General features: G+C 42.1%; 1 protein-coding gene across 1 annotated transcript; it reads right to left on the bottom strand.

The window, feature by feature from the left end:
• Nucleotides 1–495: 495 nt before the first annotated feature.
• On the bottom strand, nucleotides 496–23482 carry LOC311131475 (retinal rod rhodopsin-sensitive cGMP 3',5'-cyclic phosphodiesterase subunit delta). The gene is made up of 5 exons (XM_084164493.1): nucleotides 23147–23482; nucleotides 6625–6713; nucleotides 3343–3468; nucleotides 1386–1491; nucleotides 496–1067 (listed from the first exon to the last, which is right to left on the bottom strand). Exons 1-5 carry the CDS (start codon nucleotides 23212–23214, stop codon nucleotides 986–988), a joined length of 471 nt encoding a protein of 156 aa, XP_084020619.1. The 5' UTR covers nucleotides 23215–23482; the 3' UTR covers nucleotides 496–985.
• Between the last annotated feature and the right edge of the window lie 3392 nt (nucleotides 23483–26874).

Below are 26874 nucleotides of genomic sequence, written 5' to 3'. Positions count from 1 at the left end.
TTGCATGAACCACTTCATCATTCTGTTGCAGATATTTTTTTATTTAACCTTAATTGAACTAGGCAAGTCAGTTAAGAACAAATGTTTATTTACAATTACGGCCTACACCGGCCAAACCCGGACGACGCTGGGCCAATTGTGCGCCGCCCTATGGGACTCCCAATCACGGCTGGTTGTGATACAGCCTGGAATCGAACCACCTGTGGACGTCGGGCCCTCATACCACCCTCATGGAGTCTGTTTCTGACCGTTTGAGCAGACACATGCACATTTGTGGCCTGCTGGAGGTCATTTTGCAGGGCTCTGGCAGTGCTCCTCCTTGCACAAAGGCGGAGGTAGCAGTCCTGCTGCTGGGTTGTTGCCCTCCTACGGCCTCCCCCACGTCTCCTGGTAGCGCCTCCATGCTCTGAATACTACGCTGACAGACACAGCAAACCTTCTGCCTTAGACCGCTGCGCCACTCGGGAATTAAACTTCACCAACCACAAAGAAAATAATTAGTGGACATATTTTAATCCATAATTCATGTAGTAATAAACAGTCTATTTTACAGGATTAGTTACAGCAAAAAAAAAATAATGCAAACAACGAGAATATCAGCAACCACAACTGGAAGCAAACATCAAAAACAAAAAGTGACAATGGAGCAGTGTACATCGCAGGGTGACAAGGAAAAAATAATGTACAAATAAAATAATTTACAGGTTTCTTGCCATGAGCATCATCTTTGCCCATACATATATATATAGATATTTACATACAAAAAGTATCGTCTGCCAAGAAGCCAGTGTGATCTTGATGACTTTGTTGGATGTTGGTTTCTTCCTGCATTGTTCCCTTTATTGCTGCGGTCACCCGTCACTGTAAAGAGAAATACGTGGCCTCCTGTGACCATTGGATAACAACAATCAGCTGTGTATGCATGGTCCTGGTTTCCCCCCCACTTCAAGGATTAATAGAAAATAAAAAACGAAGGTGTTCCTCTTCAGACATAGAAAAGTCGTACTCGGGAGGTGCTGACGTGAAGATCGTCATCAAAGAACTTGGTCTCTATAACAACGTTTCCACTACAAGGGAGAGAAACGAAGAAACATTACAATTCAGCACACGATAACCTCTAGCTGCAAAATATGAGACAAAGCAGTCCCATAACAAGGACATTGCAGTTTACAGGAAGTTTGGTGTAGAATAGATAAAGTATGAAGGAATATTTGGACGGAGCCTCATTACTTCAAGATGCAGCCTAGTGAGTGACAGTTCTATACTACTGACAAACAATTGCACAACACAAATGTAGGACAATGACCAGAAGTCCCAACAACGCATGCAGAGAAATGCAAAAAGGCTGAAATAGTTTATAAAAATATATATATATTAACTCTTACGTTAAAACATTTGCGGGCATCATCTGCGACTCTGGAGCCGCCTCTATCAAAGACTGCCATGTGTTTGTGGAGTTGGGAATCACAAAGCCAAACTCAAAGAACCATTCTGCAGGTAGAGGAGAGAGCCATCCAAAATACATTAAATGAGTGTTTATTCACGGATATTGTATTCTTTAGTACATACAGGCAGAAAGGCAGAGGCGATGCTAGAGGGATAACTGAGCCCAAAATCTATCTTCTCCAGCAGGTGGCGTTGACATTAAACTTTTTCGCTCACCAAGCGAGGAGTTTTTGTATGGAGGTCAATGAGTGTCGAATTTGGTTAACAACAAATGTACTGGCTTATTTACTATGCGTGGCTTATTAGACCGAGTAGAAGTTTCGTAATGATTTGGTTGTTACGAGTGTATTGATATAAGTAGGACACATGAAATCCTGGCAACTACAAAAAAACATCGGAATTGTGCCTGGTCGACACTAGTTACCACAGCCACAAAGTCATAAACCCCACCTATTTCTAAAATGTGTCTTCTTAAAATGTGATTTTAAACCTCACATTACCCACACTGCTAACCTTATGCCTTACACTAATCTTATAATTTTTTACGATATAGCCAATTTTGATTTTGTAGCTGTGGTAACCGTTGTGCCTGTTGTTCACACGCGTATCTGTCCTCTCATTGGCTAGAATGGTCCCACCTGATCTTGCCTCCTCCCGACTGCCATTTTTGAAGACATTTACTTGTTAGAGCGACCAGATGGTCAATATAATGGATAATATGTGATACAGGTAACTGCAAAGATGAGGCATACAAAGTATATTGAACAAAAATATAAATGCAAATTGTTGGTCCCATGTTTCATGAGCTGAAATAAAAAGATCCCAGAAATGTTCCATATGCACAAAAAGCTTTCCATCCCTGTCACTGAGCATTTCTCCTTTGCCAAAATAATCCATGTCTCAAATTGAGGGAGCGGGCACTGCAGGAATGTCAAACAGAGCTGTTGCCAGATACGTTAATGTTAATTGGTCTACCATAAGGCCAACATCGTTTTAGAGAATTTGGCAGTACGTCCAACCTGCCTCAAAACCGCAGACCACATGTAACCACACCAGCCCAGGACCTCCACATCCGGCTTAATGGTGTCGCATCCCTCCAACGGAGTTGCAGACACTTCTAGAATCTATACCAAGGTGCATTGAAGCTGTTCTGGCTTGTGTTGGTCCAACGCCCTATTAAGGTATTTGTCTGTAATTATGGCCTTTTGTGGGGAAAAACTAATTCTGATTGTCTGGGCCTGGCTCCCCAGTGGGTGGGCCTATACCCTCCCAGGCCCACCCATGGCTGCACCCCTGCCCAGTCATGTGAAATCCATAGATTACGGCCTAATGAATTTATTTCCTTCTATGAACTGTAACTCAGTAAAATCTTTGAAATTGTTGCATTTATATTTTTGTTCAGTATATATTGAAAGCAGTTGCTTTCACACAGGTGTGGTTCCTGAGTTAATTAAGCTATTAACATTCCGTCATGCTTAAGATCATGTATGAAAATGCCCAATACCCCATTATTTTGGCTACCATGGAAAGAGGAGTCTCAAAAGAGCATAGCAGGTTTAATGTGTGTGTGTGTGTGTGTGTGCGTGTGTCTCAGTCACCAGATCTCAACCCAATTAATCACTTATGGTAGATTATGGAGCGTGGCCTGAGACAACATTTTCCACAACCATAATTATTTTTATTTTTTTATAGAATTTCTCGTAGACGAATGGTGTCGCATCCCTCCAAAAGAGTTCCAGACACTTCTAGAATCTATACCAAGGCGCATTGAAGCTGTTCTGGTGGCTTGTGTTGGTCCAATGCCCTATTAAGAAACTATATTGGTGTTTCCTTTATTTTGGCAGTTACCTGTATATAAAAAGCATGATTATTGAAACAGAAAAAAGAGACTAGTACCTTCTAAGCACTGGCCTTTGAAGAAAACCTTCTGCTCAAGGCGGAACTTTTCCAGTTTTTCTGACGAAGAGAAATTTAACTCTCTGGACACAGCTTTGCACTTGAGGATTTTCTTGGGGACTCGAGCTGCAAGGAAATGAAAGGGACTGTCAACCTACTAATTAGGAGAGAAAAAAATGCAACACAAACAACAACATCATGGGGCCTCATTTATAAACCGTGCATACAGTGCCTTGCAAAAGTATTCATCCCCCTTGGCGTTTTTCCTATTTTGTTGCATTACAACCTGTAATTTAAATTGATTTTAATTTTAATTTTATGTAATGGACATTGGTGAAGTGGAATGGGAAAAAAAAACGGAAAAGTGGTGATTGCATATGTAAATAAGATCAGGTGGAACCAATTACCTTCAGAAGTCACATAATTAGTTAAATAAAGTCCACCTGTGTGCAATCTAAGTGCCACATGATCTCAGTATATATACATACACCTGTTCTGAAAGGCCCCAGAGTCTGCAACACCACTAAGCAAGAGGCACCACCAAGCAAGCGGCACCATGAAGACCAAGGAGCTCTCCAAACAGGTCAGGGACAAAGTTATGGAGAAGTACAGATCAGGGTTGGGTTATAAAAAAATATCGGAAACTTTGAACATCCCACGGAGCACCATTAAATCCATTATTAAAAAATGGAAAGAATTTGGCACCACAACAAACCTGCCAAGAGAGAGCCGCCCACTAAAACTCACAAACCAGGTAAGGAGGTCATTAATCAGAGAGATAATCCTGAAGGAGTTGCAAAGCTCCACAGCGGAGATTGGAGTATCTGTCCATAGGACCACTTTAAGCCGTACACTCCACAGAGCTGGGCTTTACGGAAGAGTGGCCAGAAAAAAAGCCATTGCTTAAAGAAAAAAATAAGCAAACACGTTTGGTGTTTGCCAAAAGGCATGTGGGAGACTCCCCAAACATATGGAAGAAGGTACTCTGGTCAGATGAGACTAAAATTGAGCTTTTTGGCCATCAAGGAAAACGCTATGTCTGGCACAAACCCAACACCTCTCATCACCCCGAGAACACCATCCCCACAGTGAAGCATGGTGGTGGCAGCATCATGCTGTGGGGATGTTTTTCATCGGCAGGGACTGGGAAACTGGTCAGAATTGAAGGAATGATGGATGGCGCTAAATACAGGGAAATTCTTGAGGGAAACCGGTTTCAGTCTTCCAGAGATTTGAGACTGGGACGGAGGTTCCCCTTCCAGCAGGACAATGACCCTAAGCATACTGCTAAAACAACACTTGAGTGGTTTCAGGGGAAACATTTAAATGTCTTGGAATGGCCTAGTCAAAGCCCAGACCTCAATCCAATTGAGAATCTGTGGTATGACTTAAAGATTGCTGTACACCAGTGGAACCCATCCAACTTGAAGGAGCTAGAGCAGTTTTGCCTTGAAGAATGGGCAAAAATCCCAGTGGCTAGATGTGCCACGCTTATAGAGACATACCTCAAGAGACTTGCAGCTGTAATTGTTGCAAAAGGTGGCTCTACAAAGTATTGACTTTGGGGGGGTGAATAGTTATGCACACTCAAGTTCTGTTTTTGTCTTATTTCTTGTTTGTTTCACAATAAAAAATATTTTGCAACTTCAAAGTGGTAGGCATGTTGTGAAAATCAAATGATACAAACCCCCCCAAAAAATCCATTTTATTTCCAGGTTGTAAGGCAACAAAATAGGAAAAATGCCAAGGGGGGTGAATACTTTCGCAAGCCACTGTACATACAAAATATACCCCAAAATGTGCGTGGCAAGTTCACGCAAAAGTTGGCATTTATAAAAAAAGATTTGACAATGCCTAATTCTAGACAATGCGTACGCACATCTGCTAGTGGTTGAAATATTGTATTGCAAGTAATTAATTTGTTCAAATCGGGGATATGATGAAAAGCATATTCATAAAACAGTATAAAAATAAAACAAGAATACAGCCATTTACCATTACTGAGAAGATCAAAAAGTTTACTTTTAGAATCTAAAATAATTCGACATAGGAATCTTTTTCCTATTTATTTTATATTCATAACCATTGCAGAATATATTCGTCACCTTTTCTGGCCATGATGGGTTCATATTCCTGAGGGAGCCATACAACAAATTACCTCGCGCATCTCTCATTTAATTAGACCTAGTAGCCTAGTAAATAGATAGGCTGTATGTATTTCAAGTTTTGCAATATCATAGGCAGTGCGGTTTATAATACCGTTATGCAGTCGAATTTAACAGGTGAACAGTTTATATTTTACATTGAAGTAGGCCTTAGTAAGCTACTGTACTGTAATTGCATTTTTTTAGTAGCCTGCCTAACAATTCGCGGACAGTCCATATTTAGGTTGGAGGAAAAGTCAATGCAAAACATAGTTGATTTCAAACGTTCTGCAGACAAGTCCACAACAATTTGCTATTGTTTTCCTCATTCAGAAACTGACAGTCCTTTTTCAGATACAGCATAAATTACTGCTGAAGATTAAAACATCCTGCCAACACAGTAAATACACCGATGGCTTTACGTAACATAGTTGACAGTATGGGTAGGCTAAAGTATTGGTGTGCGATCGGAGCGCGACATCAATGCCCATTTAATCTCATAGCCTATACCAAGGCAGCACATGGAAATCCAATAATCTATTGATAAAATAAATATTGAAAGTCTTTTGCATGCCGTGGCCTAATGCCAATAGTTCCAAATTATACCTAAAATAAAAGGGCGTTATTGTCACCACAAAAGGAGAATGGAGAGCGTTTTTCAGGCGGAGTACTAATGCTAGTTCACGCACGTAGTTTTATGACAGGTCTGATTTATAACGAGAAACATGCTTATGTATGGAGTTTGCCAAGTTTATAAATCTCTATAATTTTTGTACGTGCGCAATTTTCAGAAATGGCGCATGCAGACATTATACATTGACAGGTCCCTGATGTTTACCTAAAGCTAGGCTACTTTCTCACATAAAATACATGTTCATTTTTCTATTGATTCTAATATACAACATTGAACATGGCACAACGTGACATCACTGTGTAAAGGTAAATTGCTAACAATCATTTTGGGCGTTTTGACATTGGTTAGGGGTTCAAGCTCTTAAGGAAAAACTGTCTGTGACTGCTGGGTTTGGTTAGAACCGAGTGGTCATCTTGGTAGTGGTTGGAAGATACAGCCTAATAATCCACGTTCACACCATGACGGAGGAAAAATGACAGTTAACCAGCCAGGAGATTCCAGTACCTTCATGTTCGACCCCAGGAAGAGACAGATCCTCCGTTCCCTGCCACAGCACCTTCCCCGTCTCAGCGTCACGCAGGTTCATCCAGTTTCTGGCAGAGGGAGTCAAGGAAAACTACGGACACAGCCATGTACTTACTTACATCAGGCAACAGTAGCCTTGTCTAGGTTCTGGTTTCTGGTCTGTACTGTTTGTGTCTGCGGCTCGTGGCAAACCTTTGAATTTTCCCTCAGGGCCAGGGATCAATGAAGTAACGCCAGTATTCCACAAGGTGGCACCCAGGATAACAGGAAACCCATCAAGTTATGAACGTTTAGTGGAAGCCAACTGACAGACTATTCAAACAGTAGCCAAGCCCAATCACAAGGAGGAAATACACAACAATATAGAACCTTTGATCTCTCGGAACCAACAGGTAATCCAGAAGTATGCAAACAGATGTTCAACTCAGTCTCGAAAAGAAAAAAAGCTATCCAACGGACACAAGTCTTCTTGATAATGCAACTAGTACTAGTAGCCAAAAATGAAAACTGTCTAGGCCTATTTTTATACTTCCAAAAATCTTAGAGAGCCGACGTTTGTGGCTCTAGTTATTTACACCAGCTCTCACGCCATGTTATTTTATTGGAGTGGCCAATTCTAGTGTCTTAAAGCCGAACATGATTATGTAGCTACTACTAGCTAACCTCTTCTAATAGGTCAAGTGGTGCAAGCCGAGTCAAGTGTGTAACATAACAGTTCTCCAGCTGGTGCAAGTGCTAATGGACAGAGCAAAGAGTTTCTAACTCGGAAGCCAACCTGAAGATATGGCTGTTTTGTGTCAACTAGATGGTACTCCATGTCAGATGCACCTGAACCCCGTTCTCAAGACCATCTGTGCTGCTCTCCCCCCTCCCCCCCCAACAGGGTGTCAGTACCAGCCCTCCTCAGGACACAATGCCATTCAGTTCACGTGACTATTTCACGACTAAGGGCTTCAAACATGACTATTTCGTGACTAAGGCCTTCAAACAGCGAAACAGAATAAGGAGGAGCAAAGTGTCTGTCAAGCAATTCCCCAAACGGGATAAATTCTTTCAAACTAATAATAAGAGGCTAAATATAGAATGACCAAACTTCAAAACAGCAGGTAGGAAAATACAAGTTGTGAAGTGAAAATGGAAACAAGACGCAACCAACTCCAACACGGAGCTTAGCTAGCCATCTGCTGTGGAGCTAGCACTGTCTTAGCGAGATGAAACGTGTGGTGCTTTTAATAATAATTTCATCCTTTCAAATCTGACAGACTGCAGCCCAGCAACACCTGGGGTCAGCTCAGTCACCAACCTCCCAGCAGCTTCCAAATCATCCTAGAATGATACTCAGTCATCTCAATAGAAACGTCATCAGAAAACATAGGCCTACTACCTCAGTTTTATTAGCCTGATCAGTCTGGTATACACAAGGCTACCGTTTTACCCCTTCATTCAAACTCTGTACATGACTGGGATGCTTTGTGTGAAGTGGTTTGTTAGGTAATATTTTGGCTGTGGACTTCGTGCCGTCTGTCTCCTACCTCCTACATCATTTAATTGATTTGAACACAGTTGTCAGTCCTGCTGGACAATGACATTTCTACATTTTAGTCATTTAGCAGATGCTCTTATCCAAAGCGACTTACAGTTAGTGAGTGCATACATTTTCATACTGGGGGGGGACGACGACAAAGCAGCTTAGCAGCGTCTACCCATCTAACGTTTTATGAATGGATTAGAATACGATCTGTCCTGCTGCTTCAATGTGAATTATATATTTAATTTTAATTTTATTTATTACGCTCATGAACTGGCTGCAGAGAACAATTCAGGAAAACGTTGACAGTACATTCCAAGGTCAAAGACTAGGGCCTAGACAACACAAACTTCTTCATAATAGGCCTGGTTAGAGATGTCAGCTAACTGCAGTTATATTAAAGCCCGGTGGTGAAAGAGGTGACAGATGTCTCCAGGATCACACCTACTGAGATCCCTGGTGCTAAGCAGAGAAGATCCACAGGGGGTACAGACCCAACACACTCAAACATGGTTCTTAATTAGCCCCTAGATGCATGCTAGCCTCACCTAAGCTTCATCCATTTTTAAAGAGTAGCTTTAAAAAAGGTCCATGCAGACGTTAAAAAAAAAATCTCAATATCAAATATTTTCTGTGTAACAATTAAGTACCTTACTGTGATTATTTTCAATGAAAATGGTCAAAAAGAAACAAAAGTAGCTTCTTAGCAAAAAGCCATTTCTTAAGCAACAAATTTGCTAGAACTGTCTGGGAGTGGCCTGAGTGAGGGGCCTAATGGGAGGGGCCTAATGGGAGGGGCCTAATGGGAGGGATATGTAACCTGACAACTAGCTGTTAATGGAGGGCAAACTCTCTTTGTTTACGGTCTATTAACACAACGAGTCCCACCGTGACGCCAGCGCGTTTTGGACTTCTAACCCTTTTAAACATCGTGTTTGAGCTACCGACTTCTGCATCCATAGATACCAACCATTAGTCTGTGATTAACGGGGGCTGAGCTAGAGCGCTGTTTGTGAGACAAGGGCAGATCCCGAAGGGGCCCCGTGTCTTTTTACAAAAACGGCTGCAGAGCCCCGAATGGTTTGAGCTACACACTATTAAAAGCTATCTATAAAAAGCGGAGACTCTCACTAACATGTAACGTGTTCTGCTCTATGACGCTCACAAGCTACAAAAGAGTCGTTAGAAGGTAAGGGGTTCTTCTACATAGAAGATCATAGGACATCCCAGGACATAGTGTCTATAATACTGTAATAAGCTCACATAGTTGCTGTCACAAACTCCACACAGTTGTCACCTGACTAGTTGGATATTGATTTCCCACTGAGAAAACAATTTCTGTATTTACAGCATTCAGATAAATTCATTTTGATCAGATCTTTGCTTTTGTTGTTGAGATTTGTCAATAAAACTCATGAATGCAACTGTTTATGTCGAATTGTTTTGTGTTCTACTTAGAGCCCTGGTTGTCCTGAAAAGAAAATGGTAAAACACTTAATTGTGAGACTAAATATAAGGGCTGGACATGCAGACAAATGAAAAGTCTGATAAATGAAAAGCAGATTTTTGCTTGGGTCTTGGGACTGATAGGGTTAACTTGTATCACCTGGTGATGTAGCCAGGTGGTCCAAAATCCCCACCCATGCAAACAAGCTGAAATTTAAAGCGGTCCTTTCAAAACAGATCTTACACTAAAAGAGCATTATCATAATTTTCACAATTTCACAGTAATATTCCAACCTCAGTGTGGAAATATATATAAAACACAGGAAAATCACATTTTTGACTGCACATGCAATAAACGAGAGACATATAAAGTCATGACGTATGCAATATTGCATGAACTATCAAATAAAACCACTGCAAATAAATACATCTCATTGCATAATTTGTGTACATATACTCTTCAGAAATGCAATCGAGACTTTTCTGAAGTCCCAAAGCTCAAATATCCTACCCCTACACCAACTCAGACTTTCACTGTGAGGTTAGCCAGTCCTTGTATTCACACAGTTCTGTGAATCAGTTTGTTTCAGGGACAGATTAAATGCATGTCAGGTTCACTCAGGGGAAGCAGAAGCTGGCTGCAGTGCACACTGCATTCTCCTCCGAGGCCAGCCTTTGCCTTCCTTAGGGACATAACAGTCACCGATGTTGAAGCACAGTGCTCCTGTACAGGCCAGGATGCCCAACGCAGCAGCATCATAAATACGTGAGTCATTTTAGTCTGAGATGTATGTTTGTCTAATTAACCGAACTGCCGAGAGGTTTTTCCATACAATGAACTACTGTAGGGCAGCTTTATAAAATACTGTAGTGTGCTATGGAGAGGCGGGATCCTCAGCACGACTTGGGTAATAGGTTATAGCCTAGTCCTATGGTACACAATACTGGGTTATTCATGGTTGCAAGGCAGTTCCCAGGAATCAAAGCATCAAATAATCTGATTAGGCAGCACAAGGGAATCACACACAAATCACACTTTCATAATTTCAGGTTATACCTACATTCATTACAGAACTTGGAATATTATGCTTGACTTAGAAACTTTACTAACTGAAAGCAATGATGATATTCTCGTCAACACAGTCTGCAAACAAGCAAATTGATACTGAAGTTGAGTTGTAGCTCCTCTTGTGACTTCTTTGAATTCTCCCTGCTGTGATACAACTTCTAGTGCTTTCTATAAATATCCTCATTGCATAAGACAATGACCTACAGGTCAAAAAGCTGGTCATGCTGGGGAAGACTTCCTAACCTCCTTAACCCGATAGTCACCATACAGCACACAAAGTGATACACAGAAAACTCTGATCAGCACACGTCAAATAAATCTTCTAGATTAATTTGATGGAAAAACCTTGAGAAATCTGTGTGAATGTAGCCTGTTTCTTGGTGATGTTGTAATCACGATTAATCTGATGCTCGTTACCTAACTTTTAAGGAGGGGGAAGGAAGGAGTTTTTGGTTTTAGTTCAAAGATGGCGAATTACTCAAGAGTACAAATCGATTGCTTGGTCTCAGGAGGATCAGCTTAAAGTTGAAACAGCTTGACTATCCTCTCTATGTTCCTATGCAATCCACAAAAATAAAAATCTTTGCAAAAGTCCTAAAATCCGTTACACAGCGGATGCGTCATAATACCCATAGAACCTAGCGGTCAAACACAGAAATGGTTCCTAAGTCTTTAAACCACACATTTTTCCCATAGGGGATTTTAGAACCACTTCAAAACAAGGTCTGTGTTTCATGTAGGCTTTCCCTGGCATGACGTTTTGATAACCATGTAAATCTCTCTAGGACAAGGTGACTTTTATCTATATATCTCTATATCTATACATATATATTCGGCTCCCTTTACTTTCAGATTCGAAAATGCTAATTCCATCAAAGTAGACATCATGCTAGACTATACATTCCTGCAAGCTCCTACACGTCATCTCTAGCTGACACCTTTGCTGTCAGCTAGCTAGCTACCTTGATACAAAATGAAAGATATATTGAATCATTTACTGTTCCATATTTTATTTTACTAATATTTGTTGGCTTATTTATGCATTTGGTCTTGTGTCTTGTACAAAATACTGTCCTAGTAGCAGTTAGATATTGACATTGTGCCATGAATACTAGGCAAAACATTTTTTTTGCAAAGCTAGCTAGTTAGCTAACCTACCTAGATGATATTGGCAACATACCCTTATTTTACCAGATCCTCTTCTCCTTCAGCTTGTGGTCTATATATAATCCCTTATTTCTGCCAACTATATGAACGAGATTAAATCTATTTCAATTCGTGGTGTCAGAATGCACTGCTGTATTAAAGCAATTCAGAACTAACTTGTTGACACGTTCTGTTGCAGATTCAAAGCCAGACTAACTAATTGCAGAATTTAACAGGTCATGAATGAATAACCATATTTAATGACAAGAATGCACCTAGTCACCCATCAATTACGTCAAACACCTGAACTCCAACAATTACATTGTTTTAAAGAAATCTAACCAGTAAACAATGCATACATATACATCTGACATGAAGTAAAGCTTAAATGATTTATTCATCAACAAACCTGGCACCATATTAACTATTATTACTATCCGAGAGCACACAAGATTCTTCTGCTTTTCCATTTGAGGAATTAGACCAGCACAAATAAAGTGTAAAACGGCATATTGTGATTTTTGGTGGGTGAGTTACAAATGAAGAAATAACTGGATGCGGAAGGTAGGCTTAATACACACTGAACGAAAATATGAACTCAACATGTAAAGTGCTGGTCCCATGTTTCATGAGCTGAAATAAAAGATCCCAGAAATTTTCCATACGCACAAAAAGCTCATTTCTCTCAAATGTGCACAAATTTGTTTACATTCCTGTTAGTGAGCATTTCTCCTTTGCCAAGATCATCCCACCCACCTGACATGTGTGGCATATCAAGAAGCTGATTAAAGAGCATGATCATTACACAGGTGTCTCAAGTTGAGGGAGCGTGCAATTGGCATGCTGACTGCAGGAATGTCCACCCGAGCTGTTGCCAGATAATTGAATGTTCATTTCTCTACCATGAGCCGCCTCCAATGACGAGAATTTGGCAGTACGTCCGAACGGCTTCACAACCGCAGACCACGCGTATAGCGTCGTGTGGGCGGGTGGTTTACTGATGTCAACGTTGTGAACAGAGTGCCCCATGGTGGCGGTGGGGTTATGGTATGGGCAGGCATAAGCTACGGACAACGAACACAATTGCATTTTATTGATGGCAATTTGAATGCACAGAAATACCGTGACGACATTCTGAGGCCCTTTTCTTTTAAGGTATCTGTGAACAACAGATGCATATCTGTATTCAGTCGTGAAATCCATCGAGTAGGGCCTAATTTATTTATTTAAATTGACTGATTTCCTCATAACGCTGTAAAATCTTTGAAATTATTTCATGTTGCGTTTATATTTTTTCCCGTATAAAACTCCAGCAGAATGAGAAACACAAGACTCAAAATAAGGAAGCCATGTCCAAATGCAGCTGCAGTGCCTTCAGAAAGTATTCACACCCTTTGACTTCTTCCACATTTAGTTGTGTTACAAAGTGGGATTAAAATGGATTTGTCATTTTTTGTCAACAATCTACACAAAAAAACTCTGTCAAAGTGGAAGAATAATTAAATTAATGGAAAATAAAACACATATTTTGATTAGATAAGTATTCAACACCCTGATCCAATACATTTTAGAATCAGTCTTTCTGGGTAAGTCTAAGCGCTTTGTAAACCTTGATTGTACAATATTTTCCCATTATTCTTTTTTAAATTCTTCAAGCTCTGTCAAGTTGGTTGTTGATCATTGCTAGACAGCCATTTTCAAGTCTTGCCATAGATTTTCAAGCCGATTTAAGTCAGAACTGTAACTAGGCCACTCAGGAACATTCAACGTCGTCTTGGTAAGTAACTCCAGTGTATAATTGGTCTTGCATTTGAGGTTATTGTCCTGCTGAAAGGTGTATTTGTCTCCCAATGTTTGTTGGAAAGCAGACTGAACCATGTTTTCCCTCTAGGACTTTGCCTGTGCTTAGCTCTATTCCTTTTGTCCTAAAAAAAACTCCCTAGCCCTTGCTGATGACAAGCATACTCATCACATGATGCAGCCACCACCATGCTTGAAAATATGAAGCGTGGTACTCAGTGATGTGTTGGATTTGCCCCAAACATAATGTTTTGTATTGCTGGTATGCTGCTGCACCCCTTTTAGGTCGTTGTCCCAAATATCCGGCCCATGTCCAGTCATACTCTGGGTCTCAGCGTGTCTCCCTTGACGTCATTCCGTCTCAGTTGCAGCATTCAAATCGTGGTCATCGTATGTCTGAATCACAACATTAAAAACGATGAGGTGATCACAGCATTTCCACAAATTGAGCCATACACAATATTACTTAAGCATTGAGGGCAGTATTTTGTTGACAACATGGTGGTTTACACTATGTCTACTGTGTGTGAATGATGGACACATCTTATCCCAGCTGTAGGTCCATTTGAGTGTGGTTAGTTAGGCCTGCACATCAACCAGTAATGGGACCATTGTAGACTAGGGATGCCTGCACATCAACCAGTAATGGGACCATTGGAGACTTGGGATGCCTGCACATCAACCAGTACTGGGACCATTGGAGACTTGGGATGCTTGCACATCAACCAGTACTGGGACCACTGTAGACTAGGGATGCTTGCACATCAACCAGTAACGGGACCATTGTAGACTAGGGATGCTTGCTCTCAAAGTGCTGCTTGAATGTCTTCAGGTATGTGTCTATAAAGGTAAAGTACAAAATGGAGGAAGTGAACAATCTGTGGCTTAGACCGAATTCAAAGTTGACACAAACTATAGCAATACGATGCGACAAACTACATTTTACATTTTAGCAGACGCTCTTATCTAGAGCGACTTACAGTTAGTGAGTGCATACATTTTTCATACTACTACACATATGAAAGACTGAACCACACAGGCCAGTACCATACCCTACACATGGAGAGGAACCTAAAGGGACATGCAGTACCAACCAATAGGTTGGTGTGGACCAGTGCTGCCTTGGCTGCAGTCTTCTAGTCGCAGCTGCTCCCTCAGCAGCCGCCAGCTTGGCATCAGTCAACAAGTTCAACTTCAACTTGAGTGTGACATGTATTATATAGCAATACCATCAAAATGAATCCCCCCCCCCCCAAAAGAAAATTGTACCCATAGTACAGAATAATCTCTTAAATGGGTGGACATCTCCAGATCTGAATGGCAGGAGTGTATAAGCTTTTGTTCCTGCCCAGCTCATACCTGATTACAAATCTTAGCCTATAACCGTGACTCGTTATGTTGATTATTTAAGCCAGGTGTTAGAGCTGGAATGGGACAACACCCTTCATACACACTCCAGCTCTTCAGGACTTCCTGCAATGACTGAAACAGACCAACGCATGAGAATAGTGTTCCAGGTTGAAACAGCTTACCTAGTTGAGAGGTGATAAGACTCAGGCACACCCATTGGTTCTGGAATAGAGAAAGTGCAAATAAGGTATGCAATTTGGCATCAATAACATGACAGTAATTCTACCTCAAAAACAAACGTGTGAATACCAATTAATTTAAAACCCACCATAGCAGGTAGGACTAAATATGGTTACATAACCTCGCCTACTAGCTATACTAATGATCGGCTGTCCAGAGGGTAACAGCAAAGAGCTCAATGTCTTCCCGCAGTAAAGTAAGCACACTGTTGACCCAAGAGATGCTAGTCCGTCTCTCTGAAACCTCTCAAAAAGCCAGACCAAAATAATACAGCTAGCTAGGGTGGCTACAAGTCAAGTAGTAGGCTACTTGAAGTGGGCTACCCTCACCCTGACACAAACAAACATTATCAAGAACACCTAGCTTCACCATCTAAGTTAGCTGGCTAGTTAACTAGCAAGCTAGACAGTTGGTTTAGAACAGCTAAACTCGTTTTTATGAATTTCTCATGCATTTAAATTGCTAGAAAAATAGACCTCTAATGTAGCCATCTAGCCAGGCTAATGTTGCTAACTAGCTTGCTAACCATGAGCTACCTGGCTAGATTGATAACAGGTAGTGTAAATTGTAAACTTGCCCAAGACAATTGTCCATTTAAATAAATGTCACCAATTCATTCATCACAAAATTTGGCTAAGATTAGATAGTTAATCCAGAGATTCTTACTTTGCCTCAATTTGGCAGTCTCGTCCAGATCATCATGGCCCTGGTGAGTGACGTGAAGTTTGAGACAGGTATTTGTAGTTCTGTATGATAGCCACATTAGCAGCTAATTAGCATTGCATACAGGCAAATATATTGATAAAAGTCACCTTGTCCTGGGCCTCCCGAATGGCTCAGCGATCTAAGGAACTGCATCGCAGTGCTAGAGGTGTCACTACAGATCCGGGTTCGATCCCGGGCTGTATCACAACCGGCTGTGATCGTGAGTCCCATAGGGCGGCGCACAATTGGCCCAGTGTCGTCCAGGTTAGGGGAGGGTTTGGCCGGAGGGGCTTTACTTGGCTCATCACGCTCTAGCGACACCTTGTGGTGGGCCGGGCGCCTGCAGGCTGACCTCGGTTGTCATGTGAACGGTGTTTCCTCCGACACATTGGTGCGGCTGGCTTCCGGCTTAAGCGGGCAGGTGTTAAGAAGCGCAGTTTGGCGGGTCATGTTTCGGAGGACGCATGACTTGAGAAAAATAGTAACCTTGTCCGAGAGAGATTTGCACGGTTATCAAAACGTCACGCCAGGGTAAGCCTAAACGAAACACAGCCCTTAATTTAAGTGTTTCTAAAATTCCCTATTGGAAAAATGTATGTTGGAAAAACGATTGGAACCATTTCTGTGTTTTACTGCTAGGTTTTATGGGTATTATACTGTGGTACTCTAGGAGTATGCAGCCGGTCGTGGCTCAATGCAGTGCCTGGTAGCACGCTAACCTCAGTCACCAGGCCTGTTAGGAGGACCATAAGGCAGCAAATCCCTGTCCTTGCAAATCAAGGATTTAAGAATGAGAAGCCTAGAAAATGAAGCTTGCCTTGCAGGTCACGAATACACAGCCTGCTACAGGAGTCAGGATCCCTTACCTATTCAACACTGAATAGGTCTACCCTCAGTGCTACCAAGTCATGATTAAAGTACAGGGTGTAATTAAATAACGATGGATCTTCAGTCTTCCGAGTGAAGCCGGTGGCAGTAGCGTAGGTGTGATTATTCTCGTCCGCATTACCGTGCCTATTTTGGGACCGGTGGCTTGTGCTAGCCTATGTAAACCAGAGTAAGGGCTTCTATCCGAGCTAGGAGAGATGCACAAACATTACCCCTGGAAGGTACATAGAATGGTAATCAAACAAGCTCCTCAAATGAGCTTACTCCACTATGTTTTAAAAGATCAGGGTAGACTGTCACATTTCCCATTCTGCCCTGCCAGCAGCTCCAGTTACCTCCTACAGGTTTAGTATAGATCAACTTCCCGGTCAGACACACGCCTTGCATTGTCTGTGATGAATAAAGTTAGACACAGGGCAGGCGGTTGTAATTCCTAACTTCCACTGCCCTTCTTCTCTCCCACTGACTACCTGCACAGACTCTATGCCCATCCTCAGGTTTCTACCACACTTTACATTCACACAATCATTTATTTGATTATAGTGATTAATATTGCTGCTATATTGCTTATTAGGGGTTCCCTTTACATGGTCAAATAACTCAAGCATAAATTGGTAACTTTTTTTTCTCCAAATTAGGCAAACAGAAACTACAGGCCATGTGTAACTTTGTCAAAAAAGAATGGCACTGATTGGCCTATAGGTGGTGCTGTTATATGCAGTCTCACTTAAACCCTCATATCTGTCACCCCGTGTGACCTAGAGACTTGAAACTTTTTATGTAAGTGTCTTTCCTCATGCTGAACAAATTTGCCTCAAGGACCCATAAGGTCAGTCAGGATCAATGACTGTGTGTGTATATATAATATATATATATATATATATATATATATATATATATATATATATATACACACACACACACACACACACAGTCGTGGTCAAAAGTTTTGAGAATGACACAAGTATTGGTCTTCACAAAGTTTGCTGCTTCAGTGTTTTTAGATATTTTTGTCAGATGTTACTATGGTATACTGAAGTATAATTACAAGCATTCCATAAGTGTCAAAGGCTTTTATTGACAATTACATTAAGTTTATACAAAGAGTCAATATTTGCAGTGTTGACCCTTCTTTTTCAAGACCTCTGCAATCCGCCCTAGCATGCTGTCAATTAACTTCTGGGCCACATCCTGACTGATGGCAGCCCATTCTTGCATAATCAATGCTTGGAGTTTGTCAGAATTTGTGGGTTTTTGTTTGTCCACCCGCCTCTTGAGGATCGACCACAAGTTCTCAATGGGATTAAGGTCTGGGGAGTTTCCTGGCCATGGACCCAAAATGTCGATGTTTTGTTCCCCGAGCCACTTAGTTATCACTTTTGCCTTATGGCAAGGTGCTCCATCATGCTGGAAAAGGCATTGTTCGTCACCAAACTGTTCTTGGATGGTTGGGAGAAGTTGCTCTCGGAGGATGTGTTGGTACCATTCTTTATTCATGGCTGTGTTCTTAGGCAAAATTGTGAGTGAGCCCACTCCCTTGGCTGAGAAGCAACCCCACACATGAATGGTCTCAGGATGCTTTACTGTTGGCATGACACAGGCCTGATGGTAGCGCTCACCTTGTCTTCTCCGGACAAGGTATTTTCCGGATGCCCCAAACAATCGGAAAGGGGATTCATCAGTGAAAATGACTTTACCCCAGTCCTCAGCAGTCCGATCCCTGAACCTTTTGCAGAATATCAGTCTGTCCCTGATGTTTTTCCTGGAGAGAAGTGGCTTCCTCACTGCCCTTCTTGACACCAGGCCATCCTCCAAAAGTCTTCGCCTCACTGTGCGTGCAGATGCACTCCCACCTGCCTGCTGCCATTCCTGAGCAAGCTCTGCACTGGTGGTGCCCCGATCCCGTAGCTGAATCAACTTTAGGAGACGGTCCTGGCGCTTGCTGGACTTTCTTGGGCGCCCTGAAGCCTTCTTCACAACATTTACATTTACATAATTTAGCAGACGCTCTTATCCAGAGCGACTTACAAATTGCAATTGAACCTCTCACCTTGAAGTTCTTGATGATCCGATAAATGGTTGATTTAGGTGCAGTCTTACTAGCAGCAATATCCTTGCCTGTGAAGCCCTTTTTGTGCAAAGCAATGATGACGGCACGTGTTTCCTTGCAGGTAACCATGGTTAACAGAGGAAGATCAATGATTTCAAGCACCACCCTCCTAAAGCTTCCAGTCTGTTATTCTAACTCAATCAGCAGGACAGAGTGATCTCCAGCCTTGTCCTCGTCAACACTCACCTGTGTTAACGAGAGAATCACTGACATGATGTCAGCTGGTCCTTTTGTGGCAGGGCTGAAATGCAGTGGAAATGTTTTTTTGGGGGATTAAGTTCATTTTCATGGCAAAGAGGGACTTTGCAATTAATTGCAATTCATCTAAATCACTCTTCATAACACTCTGGAGTATATGCAAGTTTGGCATCATAAAAACTGAGGCAGCATACTTTGTGAAAATTAATATTTGTGTCATTCTCAAAACTTTTGACCACGACTGTACATGAATGGACAACGCCATCGATCACGTGACAACATTCTCTCCTATGTGAAGACAATAGCGCATTGAAGCCAAATTAAGTCGGTTAAGATGGCGTCTCATGGAGACATAACATGTGCACTTTGAGCTATTCCAGGAAGTGACGTTGCAGGCTAGCTCAGTGCTGCCCCCTCATTGAGTACCTCAAGTTGAAGGCCGACCAGGGCAAGCTGCCATTAGCAACTAAATTATCCTTTTAACTTTTTCTGTGTGCGATTTTAAAATAAATTGGTTCAAGGACATACATCTGGTGTATTAGAAGCAATTATGATTGTCTTCTAAACTTTTTTTATTTATTTACACGAAGACTGACATTTTTTCATTCACTAAAATGGGGGGATCCTGTTTTCTGCTAATACACAATACACCACCCAAAGGACATCCAGCCAACTTGACAACTGTGGGACGCATTGGAGTCAACATGGGCCAGCATCCCTGTGGAACGCTTTCGACACCTTGTAGAGTCCATGGCCCAACAAATTGAGACTGTTCTGAGGGCAAAAGGGGGTGCACCTCAATATTAGGAAGGTGTTCCTAATGTTTTGAACACTGTGTATAGTCTAGTGAGCGTGCATCAGTGCAAGATAGATTCAGTGCAGATAGTTTGTGTACCATTAATTGACTATTTAGCAGTCTGACTATTTAGCAGTCTTATGGCTTCTGGGTAGAAGCTGTCTCGGAGCCTTTTAGTCCAAGAGCCGATGTTCCGGTAACGTTTGCCGGGCAGTAGCAGAGTGAACAGTCTATGGCTTGGGTGGCTGGAGTCTTTGGCAATTTTTCAGGCCTTCCTCTGACATCGCATAATATAGAGGTACTGGATGGCAGGGCGCTTGGCTCCAGTGATGTACTGGGCGGTCTGCACCACCCTCTGTAGCGCTTTGCGGTCAAGGGTGGTGCATTTGCCGTACCAAGCGGTGATGCAGCCAGTCAAGATGCTCTCAATGGTGCAGCTGTAGAACTTTTGAGGCTCCGAGGGCCCATGCCAAATCTTATCAGCCTCCTGAGGGGGAAGAGGCGCTGCCGTGCCCTCTTCACGACTGTGCAGGTGTGTGTGTGGACCATGTTAAGTCTTCAGTGATGTGGACGCCAAGGAACTTGAAGCTCTCGACCCGCTCCACAACAGCCTGCTGAATACTGTGCTTGTGACAATAGTTTTCACACAGATTTCAGCTATAATTCGAATCAGAGTTAAACTATTTGTTACATTCAAATTCCTAAACAAAACCACGTGTCCATGCAAGTCATTTGTTTATTGGACAAAATTGCTCACGTTAAATCCATTTATGATTATCATAAAGGGGCGGCAGGTAGCTTAGTGGTTAAGAGCGTTGTGCCAGTAACCGAAAGGTCGCTGGTTCTAATCCCAGAGCCGACTAGATGAAAAATCTGTCGATGTGCCCTTGAGCAAGGCACTTAACCCTAATTGCCCCTGTAAGTCGCTCTGGATAAGAGCGTCTGCTAAATGACTAAAATGTAAAATAAAGCATCACTTCATGATTGCTTTCGCTTTGGCCTTCCAACAACATGCGGGAGGGAAGAGCGCAAAAAATAGCCGCTCTAACTGCGACGTGAATATTCTATATTCAGTAGCCTATATCCGTGGTATGGCCAGTCTCCCCTAATCTGCATCAGATGTGCTCATAAACGCGCTGCTACTCACAGAATGTTTCAGAGTTATGATGCTGCGTGCATTTCCAATGCTTGCAGTCAAACAACCAATAATAATAATAATAATAATAATAATATGCCATTTAGCAGATAAATAATAATAATAATAATGTATGACTCTGGTTCTTAACGTTCTTAACCTGTGTTTGGTCACGACAGAGTTATCACCTGCTGCGAACCGCACCATGGTACGAATGGAATCAGACTGAGACCCCCCCCTCTTTGAGCGAACCCACAAGGGTACTCCCTGTATACCCACGACTGTGTGGCCTCACACAGTTCCAACTCCATCATCAAGTTCACTGACGACACGACAGTAGTAGTCCTGATTACCAACAACGAGGAGACGGCCTACAGGGAGGAGGTAGGCACTCTGACGGTGTGGATTTCAGGAGGAACCAGGCTGGGCACGCCCCATCCTCATCAGCTGGGCCGCCGTGGAGGCTGTCAAAAATGTTAAGTTCCTCGGCGTACACATCTCCTAGGAGCTGAAATGGTCAAACCACACAGACGTGAAGAAGGCCCGACAGCAACTCTTCAATCTCAGGAGGCTGAAGAAATTTGGCCTGTCCCACGAGGGCCCTCACAGTATTCTACAGAAACACCATCGAGAGCATACTGTCTGGCTGCAGCACCAGGTGTCGCAGGACGGCCAATAAGATCACCAGGGACTCAGCCACCCGAGCCACGGCCTGTTCTCCCTGCTTCCATCAGTCAGACGCGGGCAGTACAGGAGCAGACTGGCCAATAGCTTCTACCCCCAGACCATCATGCTGCTGAATAGTCAGCTACTTGCTCCCCCGGACTTCCTACCTCCACCCACATCTACCCTGCCCCCACCACAATGGACATACACTGAGTATACCAAAGATTTAGGAACACCTTCCTAATATTGAATTGCACACCCCATTTTGCCCTCAGAACAGCGTCAATTCGTCGGGGCATGGACTCTACAAGGTGTCCGAAAGCATTCCACAGGAATGCTGGACCATGTTGACTCCAGTGCTTCCCCCCCAGTTGTGTCCAGTTGGCTGGATGACCTTTGGGTGGTGGACCATTCTTGATACACACACAGGAAACTGTGGAGCGTGAAAAATAATATAATAAAAAATGCCACACCCCAATGGACATTTACATTTATCATTGTCTCAGTTGTAAACATGCATATATTATTTGTTATTGTTGAATTCACACCTGAACTGTTGGCGCTTGGCACTTAATAATTTCCCTGTACCCAGCAACTACTACATCTGTGACCCTGTGCATGTGACTAAACAAATAAAAATCGAATCATAGTGCATTGTTTAGTGCACTCCCGAGTGCGGATAGCGTTCACACAAGTCCAAACGAACCGAACTGACGGAAAAACAGCACCAAACCAACTTGGTGTGAAAGCCCCCGAAAACTTGAAACTGATGCTGTAGTAAAGGATGCTCTTGCACAAGTAATAGGCAATGCATGACAATTGGCCAATACTGTTCCGTATGCATGAACAGCTAACGCTACAGAGACTGAGCGGGAGCATCAGCAAATGACTACCCAAGTTTGGTGCCAGTCAGAACCAGTCAGCTAACTAGCGACAGCAACCATTCAGCTAACACCTAACCTATGTTTGCATGTTCAATTAAATGCACATCTAAATAGCTTCTCATTGTGCAATTTGACTGCTCCTTATCAACTTATCCAAAGTAGTTGGCTAAAGTTAGCCACCACATCTATGAGCTGAGTATCAAGCTAGATATCTAGCTAGTGGTGAGGCCTGTTACTGTTAGCTAACGTTAAGCTAACTTGACAGCAAACTAACGTTAGACTCAGAACATGGCCAAGAAAGACACTAGCAACCCCACTAACGTTACCTGCTAGTTAGTTAATAAACCATCAATAGACTGAAAATATTAGCTAACTTGGCTAACGTTACCTAGACTAGCCACCCACGCCTTGCTAACGACGTAACGGTAGCCAACGTGGTACAGTAAGGGCAGTACTACTAGCTAGCTATGCCAGTTACGTTAACTGAAGACTGTAGCCAACTAGCTAGCTAAACAAACCTCAATTAATTGAAAAGGATACAGCTTAAACCCCTTCAGAATCTCCTTGGCTCTGTCTTCGGTTGAAGACATTATGTCGGAGTCGGACATCTTCAGTTTCGTGAGTGTAGAAAAAAACTGCTAAAAAACTGAGGTAGCTTGTGATGTTACTGTACGCGTTACCAAGCTAATGTAAATGCACCTGAAAATGGCATAAAGTCCGAGGACTCTTGCAATATCACATTAACCTCCAGCAGATCCAGATTTAATCTCACTGGGAACTGCTACAGTACTGAGCCCTTAATCAACCTACCTAAATAGATTTTGGTCGGAGATTGACAGCTAATTCGTCCGAACACCTTGCGCGGTAGCAAAGCACGACACAAAACAACAAATGAAACCGGGCGTCTAGGGAGGGATTTGGCTGGGGAGACGCGTCACCAGTGGCAACGCCAAAGGCCGAGGCAACGCCCCCCTTCGGAAGAGCGGTCTCTTTTCTTGCACGAGTGCCACATGCAGAATCATTGCAAGATAAATCATACAGATATTTGAGGAGCACCTCTCAATTTGCAGACACAAAAGGTATGCATCCAGTGTAGGGGCTGTTGCACCTGTGCTTTAAATCAGATTGTCTAGATAGAACCATGAACAAATAGTATAATTACACAATCCTGAGTTTGCAAGTGAAAGATAAATTGATGTTTTTAGAGATGAGAATGTCTAGCAATTTAAAGTGCATAGAGGCAAGGTCTTATACAGTTGGCCTAAATCATCACTCAGGGGCACTCACACAGGCCTATGTCTGCAAACAATGTCCTCCTCTAATTTCCCAACAGCAACAGGTGTCAACAGTGGGACACTTTCCAGCACCACCCTGCCAATTTCTGCACCTGGTTCAGTAATGCCAGATTCCCTGCTGTCTCTCTGATCACCTCTGGACTAGTATGACATATTATACAGCTGTTTCGCTTCACGCTGTCTTTGTGTCAAGAAGTCACCCAGCTGCTCAATGGTAACGTCATAAATCTGCAGGCCTCAAAAACTGAATGAATGGAAAACATTAGCGCAGTGTAATTCCTTGTAATTAGATGGTGCCAATCTTTCCCATTCATTAGGGATTGAGGCCTGCAAATATATCCTAATATACACATGATAGGCCTACTACTACATGGTCACCCAACATGGTATACTGGGGAATATGGACACGAGTCAACTTAAGACCACTTACTCTGTATACATTGTAAAACATCTGACTAACCTTTTGGGATAAACTATCTCTTTAAGGATATAGGCAGCAACTTGTCAGTCATCACAGTGCTTCATATTGGCTCGTTAGCAAGGTACAATTCCCAACACAATCAAAGGTGACTACAATACACGAAAGGGACTGAGCATAGCTAATGAACTCAATCTTCAAGATAATGGCCTTTGGCCACTGCCAGACAAGTAGGCGGTAACATTTCCTTCAGTATTCACATAAGCCTCTCAGTGTGCTCCAGCTGAGCTCCTCATCAATGAATGAATGAATGTCATTTATCCCCAGAGAGGAAAATTGTAGGTTTGCCATCAGCTGCAGACACAGACATACAGTACATTACAGAGACTCACCGGTACACAGAACACAGAAATTAACCAGGAAGAATACTGGTAATAATGCTGTGACGGGACAACACCAGTTTGCGGGGCCACAGATGGCCATCTAGTGATTACAGAATGGACTCACACCCTCTGAGGAGCATCAGATTAAAAGGGGAAAGGTCCTATTGAAAAAAAAATGGGGTACTATGTCAAACATTCTTTCAGTAAAACAGATAATGGTACAGATTATTTTACATAAAAAGAAAACTGTTAGTGGAACTGTCTGTGACTGTTTACCTCATAAGAAATATATTTGGTGCTAATGTACTGTCTATGAGAAGTTAATATTGTATTTCAGTAAAATGTGTGCATTTTCTTGTTTACTTAATGCTGGTGTGTCATTATACTGCGTTAACAGGCAAGTGATACTGTGATGTCAAGATTCTTACAGTACCCAAAAGCTATAGCAAGGTGGAGACATCCACCAAAAACAAAACACGTACGGTCTCTACTGGGAATGAATGAATAACTAGGCCACCTCAGATATCCAAAGAATTAGGCAACTATTGAGAACAAAAAATAGAATAAAAAGAGAGAGTAAAACAGAGAAATGTAGATCATGTCGTGCATTTGGCAAAGCGGGTCAGTAGATAAGATCTACACTGAGTGTACAAAACATTAGGAACACCTTCCTAATATTGAGTTCCACCCCCTTTGGCCTTCAGAACAGCCTCAAGTCATCGGGGCATGGACTCTACAAGGTGTCAAAAGCGTTCCACAGGGATGCTGGCCCATGTTGACTCTAATGCTTCCCACAGTTGTGTCCAGTTGGCTGGATGTCCTTTGGGTGGTGGACCATTCTTGATACACATGGGAAACTGTTGAGCATGAAAAATCAGTGGTGGAAAAAGTACCCAATTGTCATACTTCAGTAAAAGTAAAGATACCTTAGTAGAAAATGACTCAAGTAAAAGTGAAAGTCACTTTTAAAACCAGTAAAATACTACTTCAGTAAAAGTCTAAAAGTATTTGGTTTTAAATATACTTAAGTATCAAAGGTAAATGTAATTGCTCAAATATACTTAAATCAAAAGTAAAAGTATAAATCATTTCAAATTCCTTATATTAAGCAAACCAGAAGGCACCATTTTCTTGTTTTATGAATTTACAGATAGTAAAGTATAAATAGTAAAGTAAAGTAAAGTTCAGATACCCCAAAAAGTAGTATTTTAAAGTATTTTTTACTTAAGTACTTTACACCACTGTGAAAAACCCAGTAGCGTTGCAGTTCTTGACACACTCAAGCCGGTGCGCCTGGCAGCTACTGTGATACCCCATTCAATGGTACTTAAATATTTTGTCTTGCTTGCCCATTCACCCTCTGAATGGCACGCATACACAATCCATGTCTCAATTGTCTCTTAAGGCATACAAATCCTTCTTTAACCGGGCTCCTCCCCTTCATCTACACTGATTGAAGTGGATTTAACAGGTGACATCAATAAGGGATCATAGCTTTCAACTGGATTCACTTGGTCAGTCTATGTCATGGAAAGAGTAGATGTTCCTAATGTTTCGTACACTCAGTGTACAACGCCAGTCCCTCTGTGTAGACTCTGGGCCACATGTACAGCACATCCCATAGGATCCCACTGTCTTTGCCGGCACGGAATTTGATGAATGGCATTCATGCAATGCAAATTGGTTCAAAAAGGTAGTAAAATTGATGATCAAAGCAGCTGTACTGACTTGCCTCCATCATGTTGCATACAGGTTGCAATTGCAATAATACTATTTGGATTTGGGATGGATAAGCCTACATGAGTGCAAAGTTTGCACCTGTTATTTTCTGGTGGAAATAAAAATCTGACCAAACCAACTATAAAGTCAAGTTTTTATATAATGTTTAATTTATCATTTTTAGTTTTTACGTTTATCTTGAACGGGAAAAAGTTCTGAAAAAGCAAACGAAGTGAATTTGGTCTATTGGTTGTTACATGGTAATTGCATACTAATATAGACAAATAGGCTACCTACCTGTAAAAATGTATGAGAAAATGCACAGAACTAGTGTTTTCAGAATTCAATTAACCAATGGACTATTTCTCTCATCACACACTGGGTAGTCGACTAGTCTACAAATCACACCTACTTCCAGACAGCGCAGGGTTGGGCGGTCAACCAATGTCCTTG

The sequence above is a fragment of the Coregonus lavaretus genome, assembly GCF_964263955.1.
Source record: "Coregonus lavaretus genome assembly, chromosome: 6".
In the NCBI taxonomy this organism is placed as follows: Eukaryota; Metazoa; Chordata; class Actinopteri; order Salmoniformes; family Salmonidae; genus Coregonus; species Coregonus lavaretus.
This window is presented reverse-complemented; position numbering and strand designations above follow the sequence as displayed.